At 45.5% G+C, this 25,271-nt stretch overlaps 1 protein-coding gene across 1 annotated transcript in view; it reads left to right on the top strand.

Moving 5' to 3' along the window:
- The first annotated feature begins 618 nt into the window (after nt 1-618).
- Nucleotides 619-25,271, top strand: part of CLPB (ClpB homolog, mitochondrial AAA ATPase chaperonin) — a 346,145-nt gene continuing 321,492 nt past the window's right edge. The window contains 1 exon segment of the mRNA XM_029602044.1: nt 619-666. Coding sequence (XP_029457904.1) covers nt 650-666 — 17 coding nt within the window. The 5' untranslated portion in view covers nt 619-649.

The raw sequence follows: 25,271 nt of genomic DNA, 5'->3' as shown, positions 1-25,271 counted from the left end.
GGCTGTTCCTGTGTGGGGGAGCCTGTGCATGTGTGTGGAGCCTGCGCCTGTATATGTGAGCCTGTGTAAAGCCCAGTATGTGCATGTGTGGGAGCTTGTGCATGCTTTGTGCTTATGCACACTTGTACAAGCTTGTGTGCGCCTATACCTGCCCATCCCTGTGTGTGTGTGAGTGTAACAGACAGGGCTTTGCAGACAGAGCATATTTATGAACATTACTTTCCGTTGCTTGGGTTGTCCGATCAGTAATATCCTGTGGATGTGTTCATGTGTGTCTGTTTGTGTGGGGGAGTGTATTCGGGGGAGCCTGTGTGTGTGTTGGTGCCTACGTGTTTTTGTGATAGTGCTTTGCAGAGAGAACATGTTGTTTTTGCATGTTGCATCTACCACTGTTCTGGGTACCACCTGGTGGCTACAGGTAGACATGATAGTGTGACTGACATGACCAAGTGAAACAAACCTTTTATTTATATGAATTCAAACCTGTGTGACCATTTTTTTTTTTTTTTTAGCTAGTTGTATGACTCAGCTTGTCTGTTATTGAGACGACTCTGTATTTCCAGTTCTGGCAATTTGCTTAACAGACCTTTTTTTCTGTCTTCTTTTTCTGGCAGGAGAAGCTCTGCTGGAAGCTTCAAAAACAAATAATATGCAGGAAGTCAACAGGTAAGAGTAAGGGATAGGATAGGCCAGTCTGAGGATATATTAGCATCTTATGTCAGACACATTTCGTTTGGAGATTTTTAAGTTTTCCCTCTTTTTTTTTCTCCATAAAAAAATAGACAAATCTGTTGCAGTACAATGTTAACACAATTATTTTCAACTGTAATATTACCTGTGGAAGACCACTCTCCGAGCAGACTCCTAGTGGGAATTCCCAAAATTGGAACATACAGCAAGATATATATATATAATATAAAATATGGAGTAAGCATGAGTCAGCAATATGTGTCTTAGATCATGATCAGTTAACGGGTCAGCATGATCTGGCCTAATTATAATTAGCTATACAGCACAAATAAGAAAGGATCATGAGTCGTATCTGTTTTCTACCAAATGCAATTACTTTTTCAACTTTGACATAGTTGTACTCTTGCATAGTTTAGACTTCAGCATTTTTCCTCATTACAATTTATCTAGCCCAGACAGCAAGTTTTCACAATAGCTATTGCATATCTTTATTTAGAATCTAAGAATGGTTAGGGTCTGATTAAGAAATCTTGACTTGGGCTGCAAAACCTAGAGAGCCAAACAAAAATACTATTCTGCTAATGTAAGCTAAGCTGGACAGAGTTGTTCAATATTAATTTAATTTCCTCACATGGATATGGAGAGATTCTCTTTGGAGAAGGCTCAGCAGATAGCACCAAAAATCATGAGTGATTGTGGCTGCGTCCAGTTTTGGATTGGCATGGGTCAGGGTAGGGAAACGGTGGGTGCAGTTTGAAGTGAACCTTCTTCAGGGGGTCTCCCCGGCACCCCTAGTGTGGTTACCCCAAAGGGCTAGGAAGATACCCAGCTCATTCGCTCTGCTTGTAGCACTTACCTTGAAGGTATAGCATAGATGGAAAGGTGGGCTGCTGGGGGATAGAGAATATTTTTATAGATCTCCTATTTTCTTTAATTTGGACTTTGTGCCTGGGAACTCGAAGACCCTTGCAAGACGGTGGGAGAAAAGAGGGTGCTCCCGGCTGGAACATATTTGGCAGGGAGGGAAACTACAGGTGTTTTCAGATTTGATGAGTGATTATGGACTATCCGCCACTGATCATTATTTTTATATGCAAGTATGTCATTTTCTCACAGGACAAGCAGGATGGTAGTCCTCACATATGGGTGACATCTCAGGATGGAGCCCAATCACGGAACACTTTTGTCAAAGTTTCTAGAACTTTGACTGGCACCTACTGGGCATGCCCAGCATGGCACTAAACCTGCAGCCAGCCGGGGTCCCCCTTCAGTCTTTTTTTCTGCACAGCAGTAGCCACGCGGGTTAAGGAGCTCTACAGAGATTCCTGACAGGAAATTTCCTCACGGAATTACTAAAAACTTTCATACCCCACAGGGGTCCCTCCTTCGAATTTTTGTCTCCGCGGTACTCCGGTAAGTTTTTACCCGTTTTCGGTCGATTCCCGTCGAGTTTGGCCCTCGCGGCCTACTGGCCGTCGACCGTACTGCGGCTCAATTTTTTCAAAGGCCATGGTGTCGGGGTTCCATCGATGCTCGGACTGTACTCGCACCATGTCCATAACAGACCCTCATAAAGTCTGTGTAATGTGTCTCCGGTGCGAGCATGTCTTGACCTGCACCAAATGTGCCTTAATGACACCAAAAGGTCGCAAGGCCAGAATGGAGAAAATGGAACTTCTCTTCCGTTCTCAAACCCCGACGCCGTCTATTGCATTGACGTCGTCTGAACCGGCACCGTCCACTTATTTATTTATTTATTTAAGGATTTTTTTATATACCGGGGCACGTTAAAAACATCACCCCGGTTCACAATGTAACGTAACATAGCAACAAGCTTTACAATAATTTAAAGAAAGGCAAACAGTAAAAAAACTAATTCAACTTGAGACAGGTGGTTACATAATTAACTCTTAAGGAGAGTAGAGGAAAGAGGTTTTTTAACTATTAACAAGGTGACAGGATATAAGCGGTGAGTGAAAGGTAGAGGGACGATGGGGAGGGTGAGTGAGTTCACGCCAGTATCGGCCACCAGCCGGTGACCGCCCGACGTCAACGACTTCTTGGCCTTTGACTACCTCTAACCCCCCTCAGGATTGAGGGGATCGTAGAGAGAAACATCGGCATCGACACCAGAAGTCTCGGACCATTGAGGATGGAAAATCATTGACCTCGCCATCGTCCGAGCCGCCATCGAAAAAATCCCGTCCAGAAAAGGCATCGACCCTTTCTGCAACCGGGTCACCGAGGCAACCCTCACCCAGATGGGTAATGGGAGCCGCGACTCCGCCTTTAAAGGTGGTCCCTCCGGCTATGCCTCTGCATCCTTCTTCCCTTCTGGAGCCGCGGCTGCTTGCTCCAGGTCTCCATGAAGAACTGGACCAGATGGTCCAGGAGGCCATCGATAAGGCGATGCACAGACTCCAAGTTCCCCCGGCGCCGATATCGGTGCTGGCCGCGGAACCGACCATCGATCCCATTCCGGCAGCATTGGCACCGTTGCTCTCGAAGATGGACATGCTTATAGCCCCTTTTCCACCGATGGATCCTGGGTCACCGATGGCTCCGGTGCCTTCCCCACTTACCCTATCATCGGGTGGAAAAGCACCGTTCCGCATTCCTCCATTGGGAGTTTTGCCAATGCCTCAACCATCGATGCCGATGTGTCCATCGGCGCCACTGATCCATCCATCGATGCCCTCGATGCCTGCACCGGTTCCCTCGATGCCTTCAGAGCCTAGACCAGGACCGTCAGGAATTCCATCGTCCCGTCCTTCTCAGGTTCCTAGGGGGACAGGTGCTGATCCCTATGATACCTGGACTGATGATTCATCTCCAGACACCGATGACTTGCCATCGCCACCTTCTCCTACTGAAAGCAGGAAGCGTTCTCCTCCAGAGGACCTATCCTTCATAAATTTTGTGAAGGAAATGTCTGAATTGGTTCCCTTCAATTGCAGACTGAACAAGATGACAGACATCAAATGATGAAACTGTTACAATTCCTGGATGCTCCCAACCTCCATCCCTATTCACCAGGTTCTTTTGGATCTCCTCAAAAAAACTGGGAACACCCTGGTTCTGTTGCTCCAGTCAACAGAAAAGCTGATACCACTTATTTGGTCCAGTCAGCCCCATGATTCCAGAAACCTCAGCTGGATCACCAATCTGTGGTTGTAGAATCTGCCCAAAAGAGGGCAAAAAGATCAAAACCCCACTCTTCATTTCCCCCAGGTAAGGAACAGAAATTCCTGGAAGCCATTGGCTGGTGTGTCTTCCAGGGATCAATGCTCATCTCTCGGATCGCCTCTTACCAGCTGTATATGACCCAGTACAACAGGTCTTATTCAAGCAGATACAGAACTTCGCAGAATCCCTGCCTCAGCAATTCTAAGAACAGCTTCAAATCCTGGTACTCAAGGCTTTTGAGGCAGGGAAGCATGAAATAAGATCCTCTTATGATATCTTCGACACTGCTTCCAGGGTATCTGCTTCCAGGGTATCTGCAACTGCTATTTCAGCAAGAAGATGGGCCTGGCTTAAGTCTTCGGACTTGCACCCTGAGGTACAAGACAGATTATCTGATCTGCCCTGCATAGGAGACAATCTGGCGAACAGATTCAGCGGACGGTGGCGATACTCAAGGAGCATCATGAGACCCTTCTCCAGCTCTCTCTGATGCCCTCTGAGTATTCCTCCAAACAGCCATTCAGGAAGGATACTAAAAAGTCATTCTTCCGTCCAAAGACATCTTATCCACTACCGTCTAGAACTCATTCCACAAGACCTTTCCAAAAGGCCCAGTCTTGTCAACCTCGTAAACAAAAGCCACAAGCAGCTCCTCAGCCAGGCCCTGCTTCCGGCTTTTGACTCCTGCATAGAGAGCAGCAGCCAGTTTCCACTACCTCAGATACCAGTGGGATGTCGATTTTGCCATTTCAACAACAGGTGGCACACAATCACCTCAGACCAGTGGGTCCTTGCCATAATCTCTCAAGGTTATCGCCTGAACATTCTCTCTATTCCACCGGACTCCCCACTTCTGCTGACGTGGAGAACATCCGACCACTCACTACTCCTGGAGCAAGAGGTCTCCCTCCTCCTCCAGTCCACAGCAATAGAACCAGTGCCCTACTCCCAACAAGGCCTAGGATTCTATTCCCGGTACTTTCTAATCCCCAAAAAATCAGGCGATGTTCGTCCAATTCTGGACCTACGTGCCCTCAACAAGTACCTCCACCGAGAAATGTTCAAGATGGTAACCTTGGGTTCCCTCCTTCCTCTTCTGCAAAGAGGAGATTGGCTCTGCTCTCTCGATCTCCAAGATGTGTACAAACACATTGCGATAAATCCATCTTATCGCAGGTTCCTGAGATTTCTAGTAGGCCCCAAGCACGATCAGTGCCGAGTGCTCCCATTTGGTCTGTCATCTGCACCACGAGTCTTCACCAAGTGCCTTGTAGTAGTAGCAGCCTTCCTCAGGACTCAAGGTGTTCACGTCTACCCCTATCTAGACAATTGGTTGATCAGGGCTCCCACTTAGCAAGCTGCTCTGTCGTCTCTACGTCTTACTTTACACACTCTGATTCCACTAGGATTTCTCGTCAACTGCGCAAAATGCTGCTTAGTCCCATTTCAAACTTTATCATTCATAGGGGCAGACTTGGACACCTTGCAGGCAAAGGCATTTCTGCCTCGACAGCGAGCTCTCACTCTCATCTCTCTTGCACACCAGCTACAGTCTCAGCGCCACACAACTGCACACCACTTCCTCATCCTACTGGGATACATGGTGTCCTCAGTACAGGTTACCCCAATGGCACGCTTGGCCATGAGAGTCATGCAGTGGACTCTAAGGTCACAATGGACTCAGTCCATCCAACCTCTATCGACCACTGTCTACATCACTGACTCACTCCGTCAGTCTCTAGCCTGGTGGAAAAATCAGATCAATCTCCTCCAAGGCCTGCCCTTCCAGGCTCCAGACCCTTAAATAATTTTCACCACCGATGCTTCCAACCTCGGCTGGGGAGCCCATGTTGCCGATTTGCAAACACAAGGAACTTGGTCTCCAGAGGAAGCTAAACACCAAATCAATTTCCTGGAGCTGCGAGCAATCAGATATGCTCTCAGGGTGTTTCAGGATCGCCTTTCCAATCAGGTCATCCTGATTCAGACGGACAACCAAGTGGCCATGTGGTACATCAACAAACAGGGAGGGATGGGCTCCTCCCTACTGTGTCAGGAAGCTACACAGATATGGGCGGAGGCCCTCTCCCACTCGATGTACCTCAGGGCCACCTATTTGCCGGGAGTGAACAATGTGTTGGCGGACAGCCTAAGTCGCGCTTTCCATACACACGAATGGTCCCTCAACCCCACAGTAGTGGACTCAATATTCCAACGTTGGGGTCATCCTCGCATAGACCTTTTTGCGTCACCTCAAAACTGCAAAGTAGAGAAGTTTTGCTCTCTCGCTCGCAGCTAACACTCTCAGCCAAGAGATGTGTTCTTCCTCTCATGGGCAACTGGTCTCCTATATGCAATCCCTCCACTTCCACTTCTCTCAAAGACTCTCGTGAAGTTACATCAGGACAAGGGATGCATGATCCTGATAGCACCTCACTGGCCTCGCCAAGTGTGGTATCCATTACTTCAGGATCTCTCCATTCGCAGGCACAATCCCTTGGGAAAGGACCCGCTTCTGATCACTCAGAACGACGGGTGCCTATGCCACCCTAATCTTCAAGCTTTGTCCCTGACGGCCTGGATGTTGAAAGGTTAATTCTTCAGCCACTTAACCTTTCGGAGCCAGTTTCCCGTGACCTCATTGCTTCATGGAAGCATTCCCTGAGAAAGTCTTACCTATACAAATGGAACAGGTTTGAGTCATGGTGTTCTTCTCAATCCCTTGATCCCTTTACCTGTTCCACCTCGAAGTTTCTAGACTATCTATGGCACTTATCAGAGTCAGGTCTAAAAACTTCCTCCATCAGAATGCATGTCAGTGCGGTAGCCGCCTTCTATAAAGGTGTCTGGGAAGTTCCTATTTCGGTACAACCCCTCGTGACACGTTTTCTGAAAGGCTTGCTTCACCACAAGTCTCCACTGTGTCCTCCGGCCCCTTCTTGGGACCTTAATCTGGTCTTAGGTCGGCTCATGAAACCACCATTCGAGCCTCTCCAATCCTGTGGTCTTCGCTTTCTCACATGGAAAGTGATATTCCTTTTGGCAATAACATCTGCTCGCAGAGTTAGTGAGTTACAGGCCCTAGTTACCTATCTGCCTTACACTAAACTTCTGCAGGACCGGGCAGTACTCCGCACTCACCCTAAGTTCTTACCTAAGGTAGTATCTGAATTTCACATTAATCAATCCATTATACTACCTACCTTCTTTCCCAGGCCCCACTCCAATCCAGGAGAACAGGCTCTGCATACCCTTGACTGCAAATGGGCTCTAGCATTCTATCTAGACCATGCAGCTGCCACAGGCAAAGTACTCAATTGTTTGTCTCTTTCCATTCCATCAAATTGGGGCAGCCTGTGGGTAAGCAGACTCTCTCCTCCTGGTTAGCGGACTACATATCCTTTTGCTATCAGCAAGCAGGTATTCCACTTCAAGACCGTGTTAAGGCACACTCTGTGAGAGCCATGGTGACTTCAGTAGCACACCTACGCTTGGTGCTGCTTCCTGGCATTTGCAGGGCTGCTTCCTGGAGTTCTCTCCATACCTTTACAGCCCATTATTGCTTAGACAAGGCCAGAAGACAAGATTCCATCTTCGGCCAGTCTGTCTTGCGCAACCTTTTTACAACTTGATGTACCAACGCCCTTCCACCTGCCTGTTAGGGTTCGGATGCCCTCTACCAAACTCCACCCCACTCCTTGTGCCTATTGCACATCTTGGGTACATTTGGTGCATTTCTCAGACATCCTCCGCTCGGTACTCACCCATATGTGAGGACTACCATCCTACGTGTCCTGTGAGAAAGCAAATGTTGCTTACCTGTAACAGGTGTTCTCACAGGACAGCAGGATGTTAGTCCTCACGAAACCCGCCCACTGCCCCGCGGTGTTGGGTTCGTTACGTTTTCTTATTTTATTCTTCAGCACTTCCTGTAGCTTTAAACCAGACTGAAGGGGGACCCCTGCTGGCTGCAGGTTTAGTGCCTTGCTGGGCATGCCCAGTAGGTGCCAGTCAAAGTTCTACAAACTTTGACAAAAGTGTTCCGTGATTGGGCTCCATCCTGTGATGTCACCCATATGTGAGGACTAACATCCTGCTGTCCTGTGAGAACACCTGTTACAGGTAAGCAACATTTGCTATCCTACTTAGAGGCACCTTATTGACTTGATCTAGTCATGTACTTTCAGTCCTATTTTTTATATGATTCTTTCCCTTTGATCATTAAGGGACATACTGGGGTCTTTGAGTCATAAGGGTTGGGATCTGTCTCTGGGTCAGTAGGAAGAGGCTGGGAATCACTGTGGGGCACTAGATTGGGTGTGCATCTCTGGGTAAAGAGGATGGGCTAGGAATGCATCTCTGGTTCATGAAAGTCGAAATGGTACTACATCTATGTCCCAAAGATCCACCTTGGAGTGCTTTTCTGGGGTATGAAAGGATGTACTTGGGGGAGGGCTTTCTGGGTCATTACGGACAGACTGCAAATGCATCACCAGGACACAGGCTGGGTGTGTGTCTGGCTCACAATTGACCATCTGGAAATGCTTCTCTGGGGTATGAAAGGATGGGCTGGGGTGTCTGAGCTGCAGCCAAGTCCCATAAATCACAACTGTCTTCAGAACCTGGCATGCCTCCGCCTTGAGTATGGCCAGTGGATATCACTTTAATGACTTTTGGTCTTGGCATACTGAGTAAGATTTGTAAATTTCTCCCCATATCATTCCTCAAGGACACTGAGTGTCTTTCTGAGACTCGGTTTATGACGTTGACTGTAAAGTCACATGAATTTTCAGAATGTTTTACAAAGGTCAGGGTCAAGCACTGACTGCTAGGCCATCCCTAACAGGATGGTGACTCTTCCAAAGAATAGGATATGGCCTTAGTTCTCCCGGAAGCATGGCTTTGCACAGAATCCAGGCTCTGAGCATGAACCTCACAGCTCACTTCCTGGCTTAAGCTACTCAGAATAAAATGATATTCCTTATCATCCTGCTAAACCAGTCCAGATGCATGGTCTTATACCACCCTACCAGCAGATGGAGACAGAGGGCACACAATTTTTCAGTGGCTACATCACTGGTATATAGGATAGTGCAGCCCAGGCAATTGCAAGATACCATGTACTGATTGATGTAGCAGGGTTCTGAGATCCCAGGCTTTAGCTTACAAATTTCACCTGCTACAACACAATCATAACTCCACTCTTAGGGCAACAGGCTTGACTGTTTCCTCTTTTTGGCATGATTTGGTTTCTAGGGCAATAGTTTTTTTTTGTTGTTGTCTATTTCCCTAGTTGAGCAGGCTTTGGGCTAGGCCCTCAGGTTCCTCTATGTGCTAGGTTGAGCAAGCCCTGTAAGCTGGGTCCCTGGATCTCTGTGGGGCCTGGTTTCGTGTAAGGGGTAGTGAGCTAGATCAGGAGTGAGTCTTTTGAGTAAGTGTCTCTGGGGTTTTCTCCTCTCTTTGTATTTGGCTCTTGCCTCTGGATTCTTGCTGAAGTTTAAAAAAAAAAAAAAAAAAAAAAAGAATCTTGGGAGAGAAAAGCTGCAACTGTGGAGAAACAGCAGGCAGGTGGCAGGAAGCGGATACATTGGCTGGTAATTGTGCGAGAAACTCAGTTGGGTTTTGGCTAGCTTGGAGCCTTAGCCTGATGCATGAACAGCAGCCCATCGTTCTCAGGCTCCTCTCTGGGGAGTTTAGACTTTTGTTGGGTCTGCTAGTTGTTCTTTTTGAGTAGGGATTGTATGCTGGTAGGCCTGTGGACACTTGGGGATATCTGAGCTGGCTGCTTGTGAGGGCTGCAGTACCCGCCGTTTGAGCAGTGCACCTGGCTCTTATTACTCTGCCTGCGATGGGAATACATGGCTGAAAGAATCTTGTGCTCCCTTGCAATTAACAGATCTGCAGCTCCAAAAATGCAAGCGGAGGCAGGTTTTATAGCTACTGCCTCTTCTGCTGAGCCCTGCATGATGGCAGGAAAGGCTGCCGTCTTGAATTCCTTGCGGCTTTTTCCCACCCATGGTGCTTCCCTAATTGGCAGATTTTTGACTTGGTGGGCCCCTGGTGTTAGCCCTGGAAGGGAAGACAGGGTGAGAGTCCCTCCAGAGCTCTTACCTCCCCTCTCGAGTTTTTCTCCAGACTTAATTAGTCTTAATTTTGCACCAGGCTTCCTGTGCAATGCAGAGGCCCGGTGGGGGAGGGACACTAGGAGCTGTGGGCCAGGGAGCTGTTCCTGGAACTTTGTCTCTAGCAAGTCCTGATGTTACATTTACCCAGTCAATATTGGAGTAATTGAAATCTCCCATTATTACTGCACTGCCAAATTGGTTAGCTTCCCTTATTTCTCTTAGCATTTCATCATCTATTTGACCATTTTGTGTAGGTGGACGGTAGTATACTCCTATCACTATACTCTTACCCAACACACATGGGATTTCTACCCATTTAGTCTCTTGTATGATCTTTATCCTGTTGGACTCTATACCCTCCCGGACATAAAGTGCCTCACCCCCACCAAGTTGATCCTCTCTATCATTGCGATATAATTTGTACCCTGATATAGCACTGTCCATTGGTTATCCTGCTTTGTCCATTGGTTATCTGATCCTCCTCTCCACAGGAAGCCAGTGTAAGGACATCAGTATAGGTGAGATATGTTTACGTGAGGGAGTGCCAGAGATTACTGTGTAGCAGAGTTCTGAATTGCACAGCTCTCAGATGTGAATGTGGGAGGCCTAGAAATAGGGCATTACAATAATCCAATGCAGAGAGAACCAAAGAGTGGGTGACTAAGCAGAAATCAGAGAATTCAAGGAAAGATTGGATTGAACTATTATTTTGGCATAAGAATACTGGCAATTGCCTGGGCTTCACCAGTGGTGAAGTCACTGAAAAAGTGTGTCCTCTGTCTTCATCTGCTGTTAGGCTTGTATAAAACTTTGCATTTGGACTGGTCTAGCAGGATTCAAGGAAATAAAATGAATCTGTCTGTTACATACAGGGTGGCTGCGAGTGGTCTGTAAATGTGGATGGAGGAGGGGTGCAGTGCATTCCAAGATTATCAACCTTTTTTTATAGTGTCATTATACATTAGAAGAGGTTTGTAACCTGTGAGAAAAAAGGAGGGGAGTCCATGCATACTGTACCAGTGAACAGGGAACCCTTGGGTGACCTGCTGGTGGATAAGGGAGCACGTTGGTGACTGGCAAGGAAACCTTATGTGCTATGCCAGCCTATGGAGAGCTCCTGGATGCTTGGATGAGACATTCTTGGGTATTATGCTGGCAGGGGGAATGCCTTGGGTGCTGTACCAGCAGATAGAGAGCTCCTGAATAGTATGCAAGCAGGCATGGAGCCCTATCTAGGGTGCTTTGCTGGGCTTGTCTTTGTGGGGGGAGCGCCTTTGGGAAGCCTCTCAGTGGGGTGCTTTTGTCACATTTACTGTTTGACTTTACATGGCTAATTCTCAGTGCTAGGACTGACTGCTTTCTCACCTGCGTTCCCCTGCTTCAGTCCTCACCCTTCAGAGAGAACTTCATAAAGGCTCAGCTCTTCAGAAGTTAAACATATTGGAAGAAGGTTTTAACAGGCTGCTGGAAACAGAAGCCTTTGTTTGGGAAACTTCAAGTTTCCAGTTTTTCACCACCTGTCAGCAGTGAGCTGGGAGCGTTTCCAGCGGCTGAACGCAAACTCAAATATGCCCTCTGGACTCCGGCTCTGAGCAATGGTGTCAGCAAGTCGCTCACCCAGAACCCAGGCGAGGAGAGGGCGAAGGGGGGAGCACATCTGTCGGGGAGAGGAGAGGTGCTGCACTTCACTCACTCAGGTCCTGTTTCTCTGATGCAGGCCATAAGGTGACACGAGCCACATCCTGTTCTCACACAGCCATAAAGGTCCAACACAAAAGAAGCTCGTTTTGGTTACCTGAGCTGTGTGAATGCGCCAACGCTAAGGTCTGGCAGGAAAGACTTGGGATGAAACACTGAACAGGAGGCAGACAGAATGGAAGGAGTGGAGACTGATGCCCATTACTTCTTTACTTCTGTGTCATGTCTCCTGACTCTGGACTGGAGTGCAGTTGAAGATTCTTGTAAAACCTCTGGATGAAATATTCTGGGCATCCTTAGCCTGAGGAATAGTGCCAGCAGACTGGAAACAGCAGGTTTCTGTTCTTCAGGATGGGATTGGAGAATTGAAATCTCCTCCTGCTCCCCCCTCTAGAAACATTTTCTCTTCATCAGTTGCCCTCCCTCTTTCTCCTTTCAGTCTGCACCCCTAAATATCTTCCCTTCCTTCCTGCGTATTCCATCACCTCCTTTGTGCATCCCCCAAGCTTTGTCCCCACTGCTTTTTTACTTTTTTTCCCTCACATCATCTTCCCCGCCCTCCAGCCTATAACTGCAGAAATGTAGCTCTTCTTGGCAGTGCCACTGTTGGTCTGGGCCCAGCTGTAACAGCAGTGGCCTTCTGCCCAAGCCTCTTGGCTGTTGCAAGCTACCAAATGTTTTAGACTCTAGGACTTATGCAATAGCTATTGGAACCAGAAAGCTAGCATGACTGTGAATGTCAGGGCTTTGTGGGGATGTTCACGGAAAACTTGAACAGAAGATAATGTCTTCAAAAACAAGCTAAAGGAAACAGTAGATAGCAGATAAAGACCCAAAAGATTCACCCAGTCTGCCCAGCAAGTTGTTTAGAGTTGTAACTCCTGTTCCGTGCAGGTTACCCCATGCCTATCTATTTAGGATTGTAACCACTGCTTCGTGCAGCTTACCTTTATACTACTGAAAGTTACCCTGTTTCTTCCTTTCTCTGAGGACAAGCAGAATGGCAGTTAGAGATGTGCATTCATTTAAACTGAATTTGCAAAACGCAGCGAATAAGGGCCAATTATTTTCATTCTGTGGGGCCCCGAAATGAATTGTTTAATTTGGTTAAAACTTTTGTTTAATTTGGTTAAAACTTTCGGTTGGGCCTAGGCCCGAAGCTGGGGGCTCGCCTAGAGCATAGACTGAGGCCTGAGATCCAAGCAAGGGCAGGACCCCCTGAAAAATTTTTCCCCACTTACCTGATCTGTGTGGTATCTGTATCTGTAGCCATGGCTAGGCTGGGTTCTGACTCTTGAGCCTTGACCTAGGCCAGGACCCAGGCCCAAGGCCGGCTCTCGATGCTGGGGCCTTGGTCAGGTCAGTCAGGTCCCGATGCCTAGGCCTGGCCTGGAGGCTGGATCCCGATGCCTGGGCCTCAGCCTAGGGTCAGGCCCAGGCCTAGGAGCTCCGATGGACGAATCTTCTTTCTTCTTTGTTCTTGAACTGTCGCTATCCACTTTAGTCTGGCTGCAGTGTTGGCTTGGATCTGGGCTCCGCTTAGTCTGAGACCCAAACATCAAGACCCGGCTTCTGGACTGGGCCCTCATCTAGGCAAAGGCCCAGGCATCAGGACTTGGCCTCCAATGCTCCGGAGTCTGGCTTTGGCTTAGGCTCTGGCATTGGGCCTAAGCTTCCAAGCCTTGGCCTTGTCTAGAGCCTAGGCCAAGGTCACGGCGACCTGCTTCGGCCTGAGGCTTGGCCTAGGCCTCACCAACTGATCCCCACTGGATCGAGTAAGTTGGGACCAGGGGAAAGGTTCCTGGACCCGGTATTTTTCTAGATGGGAGTGAAGGGTGGTGGGGTCAGGAGGCCTTATTTCCTTTTTGATGGTTTTTTTAAACGTTTGATTTGTTTTTTTTAAACTAAAGAAATGAATCAAACATTAAACAACTTGAAATTCATGGGGAAAAATCCTCCTGAAAGCTAACCGAAAAACAAAACAAATGTTTTTTCCAGCACATCCCTAATGACAGTCTTCACACATGCGTGTCATCGAATGGAGCCTGGCACGGAAAACGTATACCATGCTTCCACGTAGGGTCTCCTCAATCTTTTTTCCTCCCCCTTGGAGCCTAAAAGGTCACGGTATTGAGTCTCTCTCTCTTAACCTTATTTTAAATTTTTGCGGTTTTTTTTGGCATTTTTCACGTGTTAAAAATTTTCTCACTGTATCAATGTGGGGCCATTCCGGCTTAGTGACTTTAGCCAGGTTTTTCAACATTTAAGGAAAGTTTTCTTTTGCTGTCATTGCTTCGGGCGGAGGTGCCTTTGGTATTAGCCTGCCATCATAGGCTGCCACCATTGAGATCGATTTTTGCGTCCTGTTGATGCCCCCCTTAGCTTGGACACCTGCTCAGCACAGCTTGATATAGAGCAGAAACCCTGAACTCAAGTGATCCACCAGCCTCAGCCTCTCCAGGAGCTGGGATTACGGGCAGAAGCCACTGTTCTTTTGTTTCGGGTTGGCATATCCATATTTAGGTTTAAGTCATGCCTTCGATATTCGAGGACTATATTGATCACTGATATTTTCCCTTACTTGGTTGATTGGCTGGTCAAGTGCACCTCTTGGGCAGGTGCTAAAGAGCCTATACGTTTGATCATATGTGTGTTGGAGTTGCTATTTTATTTATTTATTTTTATATACCGACATTCGATTTGACATATCACATCGGTTTATGGGGTAACAATTGGTGCTGGAAACGACACAGTTTCCTGTTTTTACAGATAAAAATGGAATTAACATTGGATGAACTGAACAAGTTAACAGGAGATTGAGAAAGTTAACGGGGGAAACATGGAGGTAACTTAAGATGAAGTAAACACGTTAAGTTGTAAGGGGTAGGTGGGTGCTTAGCCGATGTTAACAAGGTGAAAGGTCATTTATCATTACAAGAATTGACATGGAGTTTCGTCATAACAGGAATTATCATACATTCTCAGGGGGATGCTAGGGCTCAGCAGCAAACTACGGTGGGGAAGCATGTATCCATTTGGGAACTTTTTCTCCTCTGGTATAATGCCTATTAAGGAGTATCTGGCTGCAGGAGATAAGACGCTGATATATGAGTGGGCATTCGCATTTACTTTAGAGCCCTAAGGGGAAGAAATAGTCCGGATAATTATGGCCCCGCAAAGGGGATGGAGAAGGGGTGTGCCCCATAGAGAGGATATGAGTATATACACCTCGGAAGTGGAATTCGCATGTATTTGTATTTGGGGGAAGGGAGGGAGGGGGGAGGGTTACGGGGAATAAAAAAAGACACAGACACCAATGTTATGAGGTTAAAGTTTATTGTAAGGTGATTATACTTTCCTTAATGTTTAAAGTTTTTGGATCATTTATATTGATTGTCAAACATTTCAATAAAAAAAAAAAAAATCGACTTCTGTGAAGCACCACGATGCATCTAAGCAGTCCACGACGCAAATTACTCATAAAACCAAGAAACCTCACCCACAACTGGAGAAGTCATTGACAACACCTACTACTCAAAATAAACCACGTAAGTCAATATCAGACAAAGCATATTGCAACTCCATCTAGAGCACCATCTTCCTCTAGATCTGCTCTTCAACATTCTGCATCTCTGCTAGGAGATCACCATTCTCCTTAGTCAGTATTATCTGATATTATTATTGACGATCCAGCAGGGGGCTGGGAATCATCCCCAGATCTGATTGCTCTTCCTAAACATTCCAAAAAGAGACCAAGATCTCCTCATTTATCAGTCCCTAAGATGCCTGCTAAACGGTCAAAAAGATCTTCCACGCTACCTGACAAACCACATCGCCCGACAGCTGAGGAGACAGTGCCTCAAATCACTACACTGCTGCACACCTTTTTGTCAGGGTTTACCATCTGACCCTAACGTGTTGCCACCAAATTCACAAGAACCTATATCACTGCAGGCTTCTCCTAATCCACCTCATAACCTGCGACCTCCACAACAATCATCTTCCCCTCTATCTTCTTTTCACACGATGTCACCAGATATTTCTCATGTATCATCTCCCGGAGGTTCAATGGATATTCCATCGGACCCTCCACAAGAGCTCCCCCAATCTACTTGTCCGCCAGAAGATTTAACTTACGCTAAATTCCTTGAAAAATTGGGTTTAGCCCTCAATATAGAAACTTGGAAACTTCCGGACCCAAGAACTGAAGTTATGGGGATTCTCCAAATACTCAGTCCCGACTGAACCAACTGCTCTACCCCCTCACCAAATATTGGAGGATCTGATGGACAAGGCTTGGGATACTCCTCACCTTCTCCCACCAATTTCTAAGAAAATAGATTTGAAATACAGAATGTAGAAAACTTCCTACTATTCAAATGTCCAGATTCCTCACATTTTGATAGTGATAGAATCGGCAATGAAGAAAGCCAAGAAGAACAAGCTATATTCTAATACACCTCCAGGAAAGGACAATAAACTACTAGATGATTTTGCAAAAAAGGTTTACCAAAACTCCATGCTTAATTCTCGTATTAACCATCATCAGTTTTACATCATACAATATTTGTTCAATTGTACTCAACAGTTGCAGCCCTTGCTAACCACCTTGCATGGGGACGCTCCACTGCCTCAGCCTTTCCTGGACCTACAGGAAGGCTTGTGTCATTTGTTGCGGACAGCATATGAAGCATTTGATACCTCTGCAAGATCATCAGCAACTTCCATTTCCGCTAGACGTCTAGCATGGCTTAGGGCCAGCAGTATATGAGAGGATGTGCATGACCGACTAACCAATTTACCATGCAGACCAGATAATCTCTTATGTGAAAAACTCAGAGAGACGGTTTTTCTCATTAAAGAACAAAATATAGCGGTCCAGTCTTTAGCGATACCTCTAGATACCCCTTCAACATCTAAACGTTTCTTCAGTCAATACAAAAGAGGGTTACTATTATCGCAGACCATACCGCTACCATGAAACCCTACCAATCTAGTTATAGACAACAGCCTATCCAATCACAGAGGCCTCAATCTCAAATGCAGGGACAGAGACCACGGCAAAGGAACCCCAAGACAACAAAAGCCGCAACCTTCTCAACAAGCTCCTAAGCAGTCTTTTTAAATCATCTTGCCACAACATTTCACGGGGGGGGGGGGGAGAGAATATCTTTATTCCATTCCCAGTGGTCCACAATCACCACAGACCAATGGGTGTTGAGCATAATATTTCAAGGGTACTGACTACATTTCAGTTCCTTCCCAACCCTTCCACATCTCATTATTTCCAAAACTCCTCGGATTAAAATCCCATCTCTCATGAAAGAAGTTTCAATCCTCCTTCAACAGAAGGCAATCCAACCGGTGATTTCCTCTCAAAGGGAAAGCAACTTCTATTCCCAATACTTCCTCATCCCCAAAAAATCGGGAGGCCTACGACCCATCTTAGATCTCTGAGCTCTAAACAAACACCTCACAGGAGAAAAATTCAAGATGACTTCTCTCAAAACTGTACTCCCTTTTCTACAAACAAACAACAGGATGTGTTCGCTAGATCTAAAGGATGCATACACTCACATTCCAATTCACAAGGAACATTGGCGTTACCTCTGTTTTCAGGTTGCAAATCACCACTACCAATACAACGTACTCCCTTTTGGACTCTCCTCTGCCCCACGAGTCTTCACAAAATGTCTTGCTATTGTTATGGCACACTTACGCAAACAAGGAATAAACATATTCCCTTACTTGGATGATTGGCTCCTTGTATCTCCCAATGTGCAACTCCTGAAACAGCAAGTAGAATGCACACTCCTCTGTCTAGAAAACTTGGGTTGGATAGTAAATTACGAAAAGTCCCAGCTCCATTCCTCCCAATCCATTCAATTCATAGGAGCATTAATTCAAACTCCACTATCCAGGGCTTTTCTACCTCTGGACAGAATCAAGACTTTGCAATCCCTTTCTCGGACTCTTCTACGTCGGAAAGTGGTTCCAGCACGACACATAATGGTACTCTTGGGGCATATGGCGGCAGCAATTCATGTAGTCCAAAATACTCGTCTATACATATGAGACATCTCCAATGGGGTTTAAAATCTCAGTGGAACCAGCTGTCGCAGCAGATGTTTCACAAGGTTACGAGTTACCCACTCCTTGAAGAAAGACATAAAATGGTGGCTTCGGCTGTCCGTCTTAAACGAAGGAAGCCCTTTTCAGCATCTCCCTCATCAGTTAATCCTCACAACAGATGCTTCAACAAAGGGATGGGGTGCCCATCTCTTGCTTCTAGTGACTCAAGGTCTTTGCTCAGAAGTAGAACAGTGTCTCCAAATAAATCTGTTGGAACTCAGAGCAATGAGAAACTCTCATTGCATTTCAGTCATGGATACAAGGGAAGTCAGTGATGATTCATACCAACAATCAGGAGGCGATGTTTTATATCAACAAACAAGGGGGATCCGGATCTTTGACTCTTTGCAAAGAAGCAGTTCAGATCTGGGAATGGGCAGAATGCAACAACATCTTCTTACAAGCATCTTACCTTCCAGGTAAGATGCTTCCAGAGCGGACAAACTCAGCCGAGTTTTCCATCCACACGAATGGTCGCTCAAGCAAACGGAAGCAGACAAGATTTTCGAAACCTGGGATATTCCAGAGATAGACCTCTTTGCATCAGAAGAGAATCGAAAGTTAGAAAGATTTTGCTCTCTTCTCCCTAGCCCCCCCAGGACGCTTTCCTGATTCTGTGGAGGAAAGGGCTTCTGTACGCATTTCCTCCCATACCACTAATCTCACGCACAGTCCAGAAATGTATTGCGGATGGAGCAGACTTAATCCTGATGGCTCCAGTGTGGCTGAGACAACCATGGTATCCTTATCTACTTCGTGTCTCAATCACTCATCCAATACCACTGCCCAAGGACCCATCTCTCCTTTCACAGGACGCAGGGAATCTGATTCACCCCTTGCAGTCTTCCCTTCATTTGACGGCATGGAGATTGAACAGCACTTACTGAGCTCCCTGAATCTCTCTCCAAACATATTGGATGTTCTCATAGCATCACGAAAACCTTCCACCAGAAAAAATTATGCCTTCAAATGGAATAGATACTCGCAATGGTGCGCCCTTCAGAGTTTTGACCCCTTTTCTTGTCTTCCTGAGTTGCTGTTAATTTATCTCCACAATTTATCCCTCTCGGTCCTAGTAGTAACATCCATAAGAGTTCACCTTAGTGTTGTCGCAGCTTACCATGTCACGGATAAGGGCTGCTCCATCTCAACCCATCTGTTGATTTCCAAATTTATGAAAGGCTTGCTTCGTCTGCACCCACCTTTTGAAAAAACCAGTAATTCCATGGGATATTAATATAGTCCTCGAAGCACTGATGAATCCACTCTTCGAGCCCATGTCATCCTCTACGCTAAAATTCTTAACTTGGAAAGTTCTTTTCCTAATGGCCATCACTTCTGCAAGACGAATAAGTGAACTTCAGGCACTTCTTTTCTCCCAAAGGTAGTATCTGCTTTTCACTTAAATTAAACAATCTCCCTTCCAGTTTTTTGTCCAAAACCACATTCTCATACCTTGGATTGTAAAAGAGCTTAAGCCTATTACAAAAACAAGACTGACTCAGACGTTCCTCTCAATTATTTGTCTCCTTCAACCCAAACAATCCAGGTCAACCAGTGTCAAAAAGAGCACTAACTCGCTTACCGCCTGTATCCAGTACTGTTATTCTGCAAAGGCAATGCCTCTTGCAGATCCAGTGAAAGCTCATCAAATTAGAGTGACTGTAGCTTCCATTCGCATATCCAAGGAGTGCCAATCCAGGACATTTGCAGAGCAGCGACCTGGCCATCTATTCATATGTTTACATCACACTACTGCCTCGATCAGCAGTCTGCTTCGGATTCCTCATTGGGATCTGCAATTCTAAAAACTTTTTCAAAGCATTGATGGCTGTCCATCTTCCATAGGTTGCAAAAAAAAAAAAAAAAGATTAAATGTCTCTTACCTGGCAATATTATCTTGCAACCTATGAGCTTGGGACTCCCAGTATGCATGGCTGAATGCCCTGCTTATCGACGGAAAAAAGCAAGTTTGCTTACTGTAAACAGTGCTTTCCGTAGATAGCAGGGAATTTAGCCATGCATTCCCACCCACCTCCCTGGACAGCCTTCCATCCTGTCAACGCCTACACCAGCACTTAGCTTGGAAAACCAACTGAAGAGGAGCGCGAGGAGTGCGGGAACCCGAGCTCATGCGCACTTCAAAACTCTTTGAGTTAAGAGAGTAGCTCCGCCTTTGTGACATCACGGATGACGCCACCCAGTTTGCATGGCTAAATTCCCTGTTATCTACGGAAAACACCGTTTACGGTAAGCAAACTTGCTTTTTCTCTTCCTTCCTTCCTTCTGGCGTGTGGTTATCCAGAGTGTTGAGACACTCGGAGGGGGAAGCAGTTTGAAGGTTTAGCTAAATGCAGGCAGCCTTTGTGGCATACAGCAGGTCAACTGAACAATCCCACCCTGCAGACCCTGTCACTCACAGCCTAGGTGTTGAGAAGCTGAGCCTACAACCTCTCGATCTGTGAGGGTGTGTCTCTGGTCCTGGTGGCTTCCAGAACGCTTTCTACTAGCAAGTCCTGTGCACTGGTGGAGGAGGATTTCGGTGTGGTGTGAGCAGAAGGTCCTAGATCCTTTCTCTTGTTTCACACAACTGCTTTACAATCTTCTGTAACTTTCGGAGACTGGTCTGAAGACCAACTCCGTTAGAGTTGGTGCATATCACTATGGTGTAGTAGGTAAGCCCATCTCTGTATAGCCTATAGTTGTATGATTCATGCAGGGTTTGCTTCAGTTGAAGCCTCCTATAAAGATTTCTGCTGTGTCCTGGGACCTCAACGTGGTTTTAGCTCAGTTGATGATATTTCTCTTTGAGCCTCTGGGCTCCTGTGACCTGAAGTACCTGACTTCGATGGTCATTTTTGGTGGCGATACCTGAGCTTGCAGGGTTAGTGAGCTCCAGGCCTCAGTAACTTATTTATCTTACACAAAATTTTTTCATGATAGGGTAGTCTTGCACACGCACCCTAAGTTCCTGCCTAAGATGGTTTGGACTTCCATCTTAACCAGTCCATCGTCCTACCAATATTTTTTCCCAGGCCCCATTCGCATCAAGGCGAACAAGCCCTGTACATTTTAGACTGTAAAAGAACCTTAGCCTTCTATTTGGAGTGGATAGAAGCTCTTAGAGAGTCCACCAAAAATTTTGTTTTTGTCAGAACAGGTTGGGGATCACCATTGCCAAGCTGACGCTTTCCAATTGCCTAGCAGACTGCATCTCCTTCTGTTACGGCCAGGCGGGATTGCATCGTGGGGGCCATGTCAAGGCTCACTATCAGAGCCATGGCAGCTTCGGTGGCCCACTTGCGAGCAGTTCCCGTGGAGAAGATCTGCAGAGCTGCGACGTGGAGTGCCATCTATTCATTCACATCACATTACTGTTTGGATACGAATGTCCGATGTGACGACAGATTTGGACAATCTGTCCTTCGAAACTTGTTTGAGGTGTAGAACCCAACTCTGTTCTTGCCTAGGGCCCATTCTTTCTGTTTAGGCTGCCCCTCTCCATGTTACCAACAAAACTGGTTGTTGTGCCCGTTAGCACTTGTTTTGTGTTGGTCCCCTTTTATGTTGGGGGGGGGGGCCAACCTGTAACTAAGGATTCACCCATATGTGAGGACTTCCATCCTGCTTGCCCTTGAAGAAAGCAGATTTGCTTACCTGCAACAGGTGTTCTCAAAGGTCAGCAGGATGTCAGTCCTCATGAACCCCGTCCTCCACTCCGTGGAGTTGGGTTTCCTATTCATGGGTTTTTATTTTCATTTTTCATTCCTCAGTTCTATGTTATAAGGCTGAGGGGACCTTGTGTGGTTGCATGGTAAGGTGCATGCTGGGCATGCTTAGAGAGGCTCAGTCAAAGTTCTAGAAACTTTGACATAAGTCTTCAGTGCTGGGCTCTATCCGATGTCACCCATATCTGAGTACTGACTTCCTGTTGTCCTTGGAGATCGCCTGTTGTAGGTAACTAACTCTAGCTACTAAGCGTCCTCTGTGTTTATCCCATGCCCTTTTGAATTTCATTTCAATACATGTATTCACCACTTTCTGGGAGGATATTCCATGCATCTACCACCCTTTCCATGAAGAAATATTTCCTGACAACGTTCCTGAGTTTACTTCCTTGGAGTTTCAAATCATGACTGCTGGTTCTATAGTTTCCTTTCCACTGGAAAATGTTTGATTTCTGAGCATCATTAAAGTAACTCCTGGGCTGATAGTCCTAGATGAAGTGTGGTTTCTGGAACCTAATATAGTCTTACATGTCCCAGTCCTCCCATGATGTTAATGCTGAGTGTCCAAGATTCCCTGAGTGGGGGGAAGATCATTCTTCTAGGCCCTGTGTATTGCTTTAAGTCAAATCTCACTTTAAAGTTAATTGCATACAACACTGATGATCTGTTATAAACAGCAGCAAATTACACTGGAGACTTATTTCCAACATAACTTTTTATTGTTGAATTTATGTAATTGATGGAAAAATTCTTTACAGCTTTGATTATTTCCGGAACTTGATGTACAAGTTCCAAGGTTTTCTCTTTGTAAATTTGTGTCCCTTACCTCTGCTTCAGTGGTTTCTGATGTTCATTGAATGCTAGTTGTCACATTTAGTTATTCTCCTGTCTAAATCATGTGGTAGTATCAACTCCCTCTCAACTGATGGGATATCTCTTTAGTCAAGTTGGTGTATTTTATGGAAAAATTAATTCTTCTACTTCTGCTGTAATTCTTCTCGCCTCTTATCCATCATGCTGGTGGTAGCTAAAGTGTATCAGTCTTGCTTCTCCCATTATTTCTTTAAGATGGTAGTGAACCTCACAGTGGGTCCACAAAGTCTTCTCTCCCATTTTACTCCTCCCCGTAGATGATTCCTATGCCATCCCTCCGGGAGGATACTTGTGACCCTATGATCCTCTCTCAATGAAATGCATGCTTCCTCTTGATGTAGAACAAAAAGGAAAATATCAGAGTGCCAGAATCCTGGGTTACCCTGCAAAAATCAAAAGGGACACTCCGTACTTCATTAAGGAAACCAAGAAACTGAGGAAGGGTGGAAAACATCACCCTTGGGTAAAGAAAAAGATTTTCAAAAACATGGTACTCAAATGAGTAAAGATATTCTGTCACCATACTTTGCCCAGGGATCAACCACAGAGACCTCTGAGTCCTTTATCAGCAAAAATTAAAGCAAAATAGGAAATAGCAATGAACATGCTGCCCCAGAAGGGTTATGTGGAATTTAGAGTAAGAAAAACCTTTCTTTGGGTTCTTAAAGGTCTCTATATTTGATGGATTGGATATATGGAAAAGCACAGTGGAAACATTTTAGATTTTGTAGAGCTTAGCAAACATGTTGTATTCTGAGTTGGTTATCTCAAGAAGTGAATGTACTGTCAGATTTTGTTTGGGCACATTGTAGTCAAAATATGGAGCAGCCTACATGCTGACTCCAAAGATGGGTTGTGCAATATTGCATCAGACTTTGCAACTGACACCTAGCATGATATAATTGATGACACCTAGTATGTAAGAAAAATGGGTATGGTTTCAGTATTTGTACTTGGTTACAATGGGACAATAAATGATTGGCAGCAGACCTTAAATAAGGTCTATGATTGGACCAATTATGTGACAATAAGAATAATGATGTGATGTAAGAATGCTGTCATCAGAGAATTAAGCATTGATTGGTTACATGCCCTGTTAATGAAAGTTATTAGAGATGAGCCCCGGGGGCTAAGGGGCTCAGATGGGATGGATAGAGCAACTGTGCTATAGCCATGTAGAATTTTATCTCTAATAAAGACAATGAAAGATGGAGTGTTGTATTTTTTGAGTAGAATAACTATTAATGGTTAGACAGTGACAAATGGAGATTTGTTGCTTGTTGGAGATGTTTAAAAATTACCAGATCCTCTAGCAGCTGCGATTAGGCTGGGAGGTTTTTTTTTACCTTGTTTGATTGAATATCCAAAATTCAACTCTGGCTTCCACACCTTAAGATGGAGGCAGGGGTTATTGTTTGCCAGGAACTTACTATATTAGGCTCCTACATGGGTGAGTTATCCCTCCCACCTTTACTACTTCTGTCCCCCTACTGATTTAGAATGAACCAGATACTCTTGGTAGAGAACATTTAGGCTCTCTACAATAATATCTTTCAAGAATTTAAAAGTCTAACTTCAGTTAGTCGGCCAGAGTGACTCACTGCTCTCTTGATTAACAAATGTTGGTACCTAATCAAACCAAATCACACTACCTCAACACCTTTCCAAGGTGAGTAACTGAACTGAACTTTTCAACCTTTTTACTTAGACTGCTCCTAGCTTATTTCTAGCTTCTGGTTACTTTTTTCTTTTCTTTTCTTTTTTTATATACAAACACTCTAACTTCTGCTTACTAGCTGCCTTACAGACTTTTAAAAATAAATACACTAACTACTATTTACTAGCTGCCTTACTGACTTACTATTTAAAAATACTGTCTAACTTCTGTTTATTCGCTGCCTTACTATTAAAAGCACAAACACACTAAATAATATTCCCAAATAGTTAACTTTGCCCCAATACTTTTAAAAAAAGACAATGTCCCAAGCCACCAGCAAGGTGAACCTCTCCTCTCAGTGATCCCACTGGATTATCTTTCATTGGGCAGAAGAAAACCTGCTGCAATTGTTGGCAGTGCATATTGCAGGCCAGGAGAACATACCAACTGATTTTCTCAGCAGCAGCCTACTGGATCCTGGTGAATGGGAGCTTAGTACAAAGCGTTTCAAATGATAGTGGACTGTTGGGCCACTGTTCCCTCTACATTGTGCACGTGTGTGATGCACATAGGTCATGAACCCTGTGTACGCAGCAAAACATGGTGCATACAAGAAATTCTTTTTTTTTTTATTTTTTTTATTTTTGCATACAAGAAATTCTGATGATATTTGCATGCTACTGGCTTGTAGGGCACAAATTTTGAACTCTGCTTATAAAAAGTTGCACATGAACATTTTTACACACTTAGTCTTTCAAAAATTAGAAAGAACATTGGTTGGGGCATTCTTCATGTGCATCTGATGGCAATTCGCAAGAATGCAAAAATCCACCATTATTTCATTCAACGCTGGGAATTCAATGCTGAAAGCATAGATGTTCTGATCCAGCCATGGCTGAAACAAGTTGGTGTATGTGTTTCCTTCTTGGCCTCTGATAGGGAGGACCTTAAGAAGAATAGAGGAGGAGGGAATTTTTAGCATTGTCTTAGTGGTTCCGGGTTGACCAAGGAAGCCTTGGAATGTAGATCTCTACCTCCTGCTACTCCTCTTACTCTGGGCCTGTGCTGCTCTTCCTGCTGATTAATCAGGCCCAGAGTCAATGCTGCTCATTCTTCTGATGGTGGTATGACCTCTTTGTATGTTTGCGGGCCCCTACACACCACATAATCTTCCAGGCTGCG

The sequence above is a fragment of the Rhinatrema bivittatum genome, chromosome 5, assembly GCF_901001135.1.
Source record: "Rhinatrema bivittatum chromosome 5, aRhiBiv1.1, whole genome shotgun sequence".
Lineage (NCBI taxonomy): Eukaryota > Metazoa > Chordata > Amphibia > Gymnophiona > Rhinatrematidae > Rhinatrema > Rhinatrema bivittatum.
Note: the sequence above shows the minus strand (reverse complement) of the source record. Positions and strands in the feature narration are given on the sequence as shown.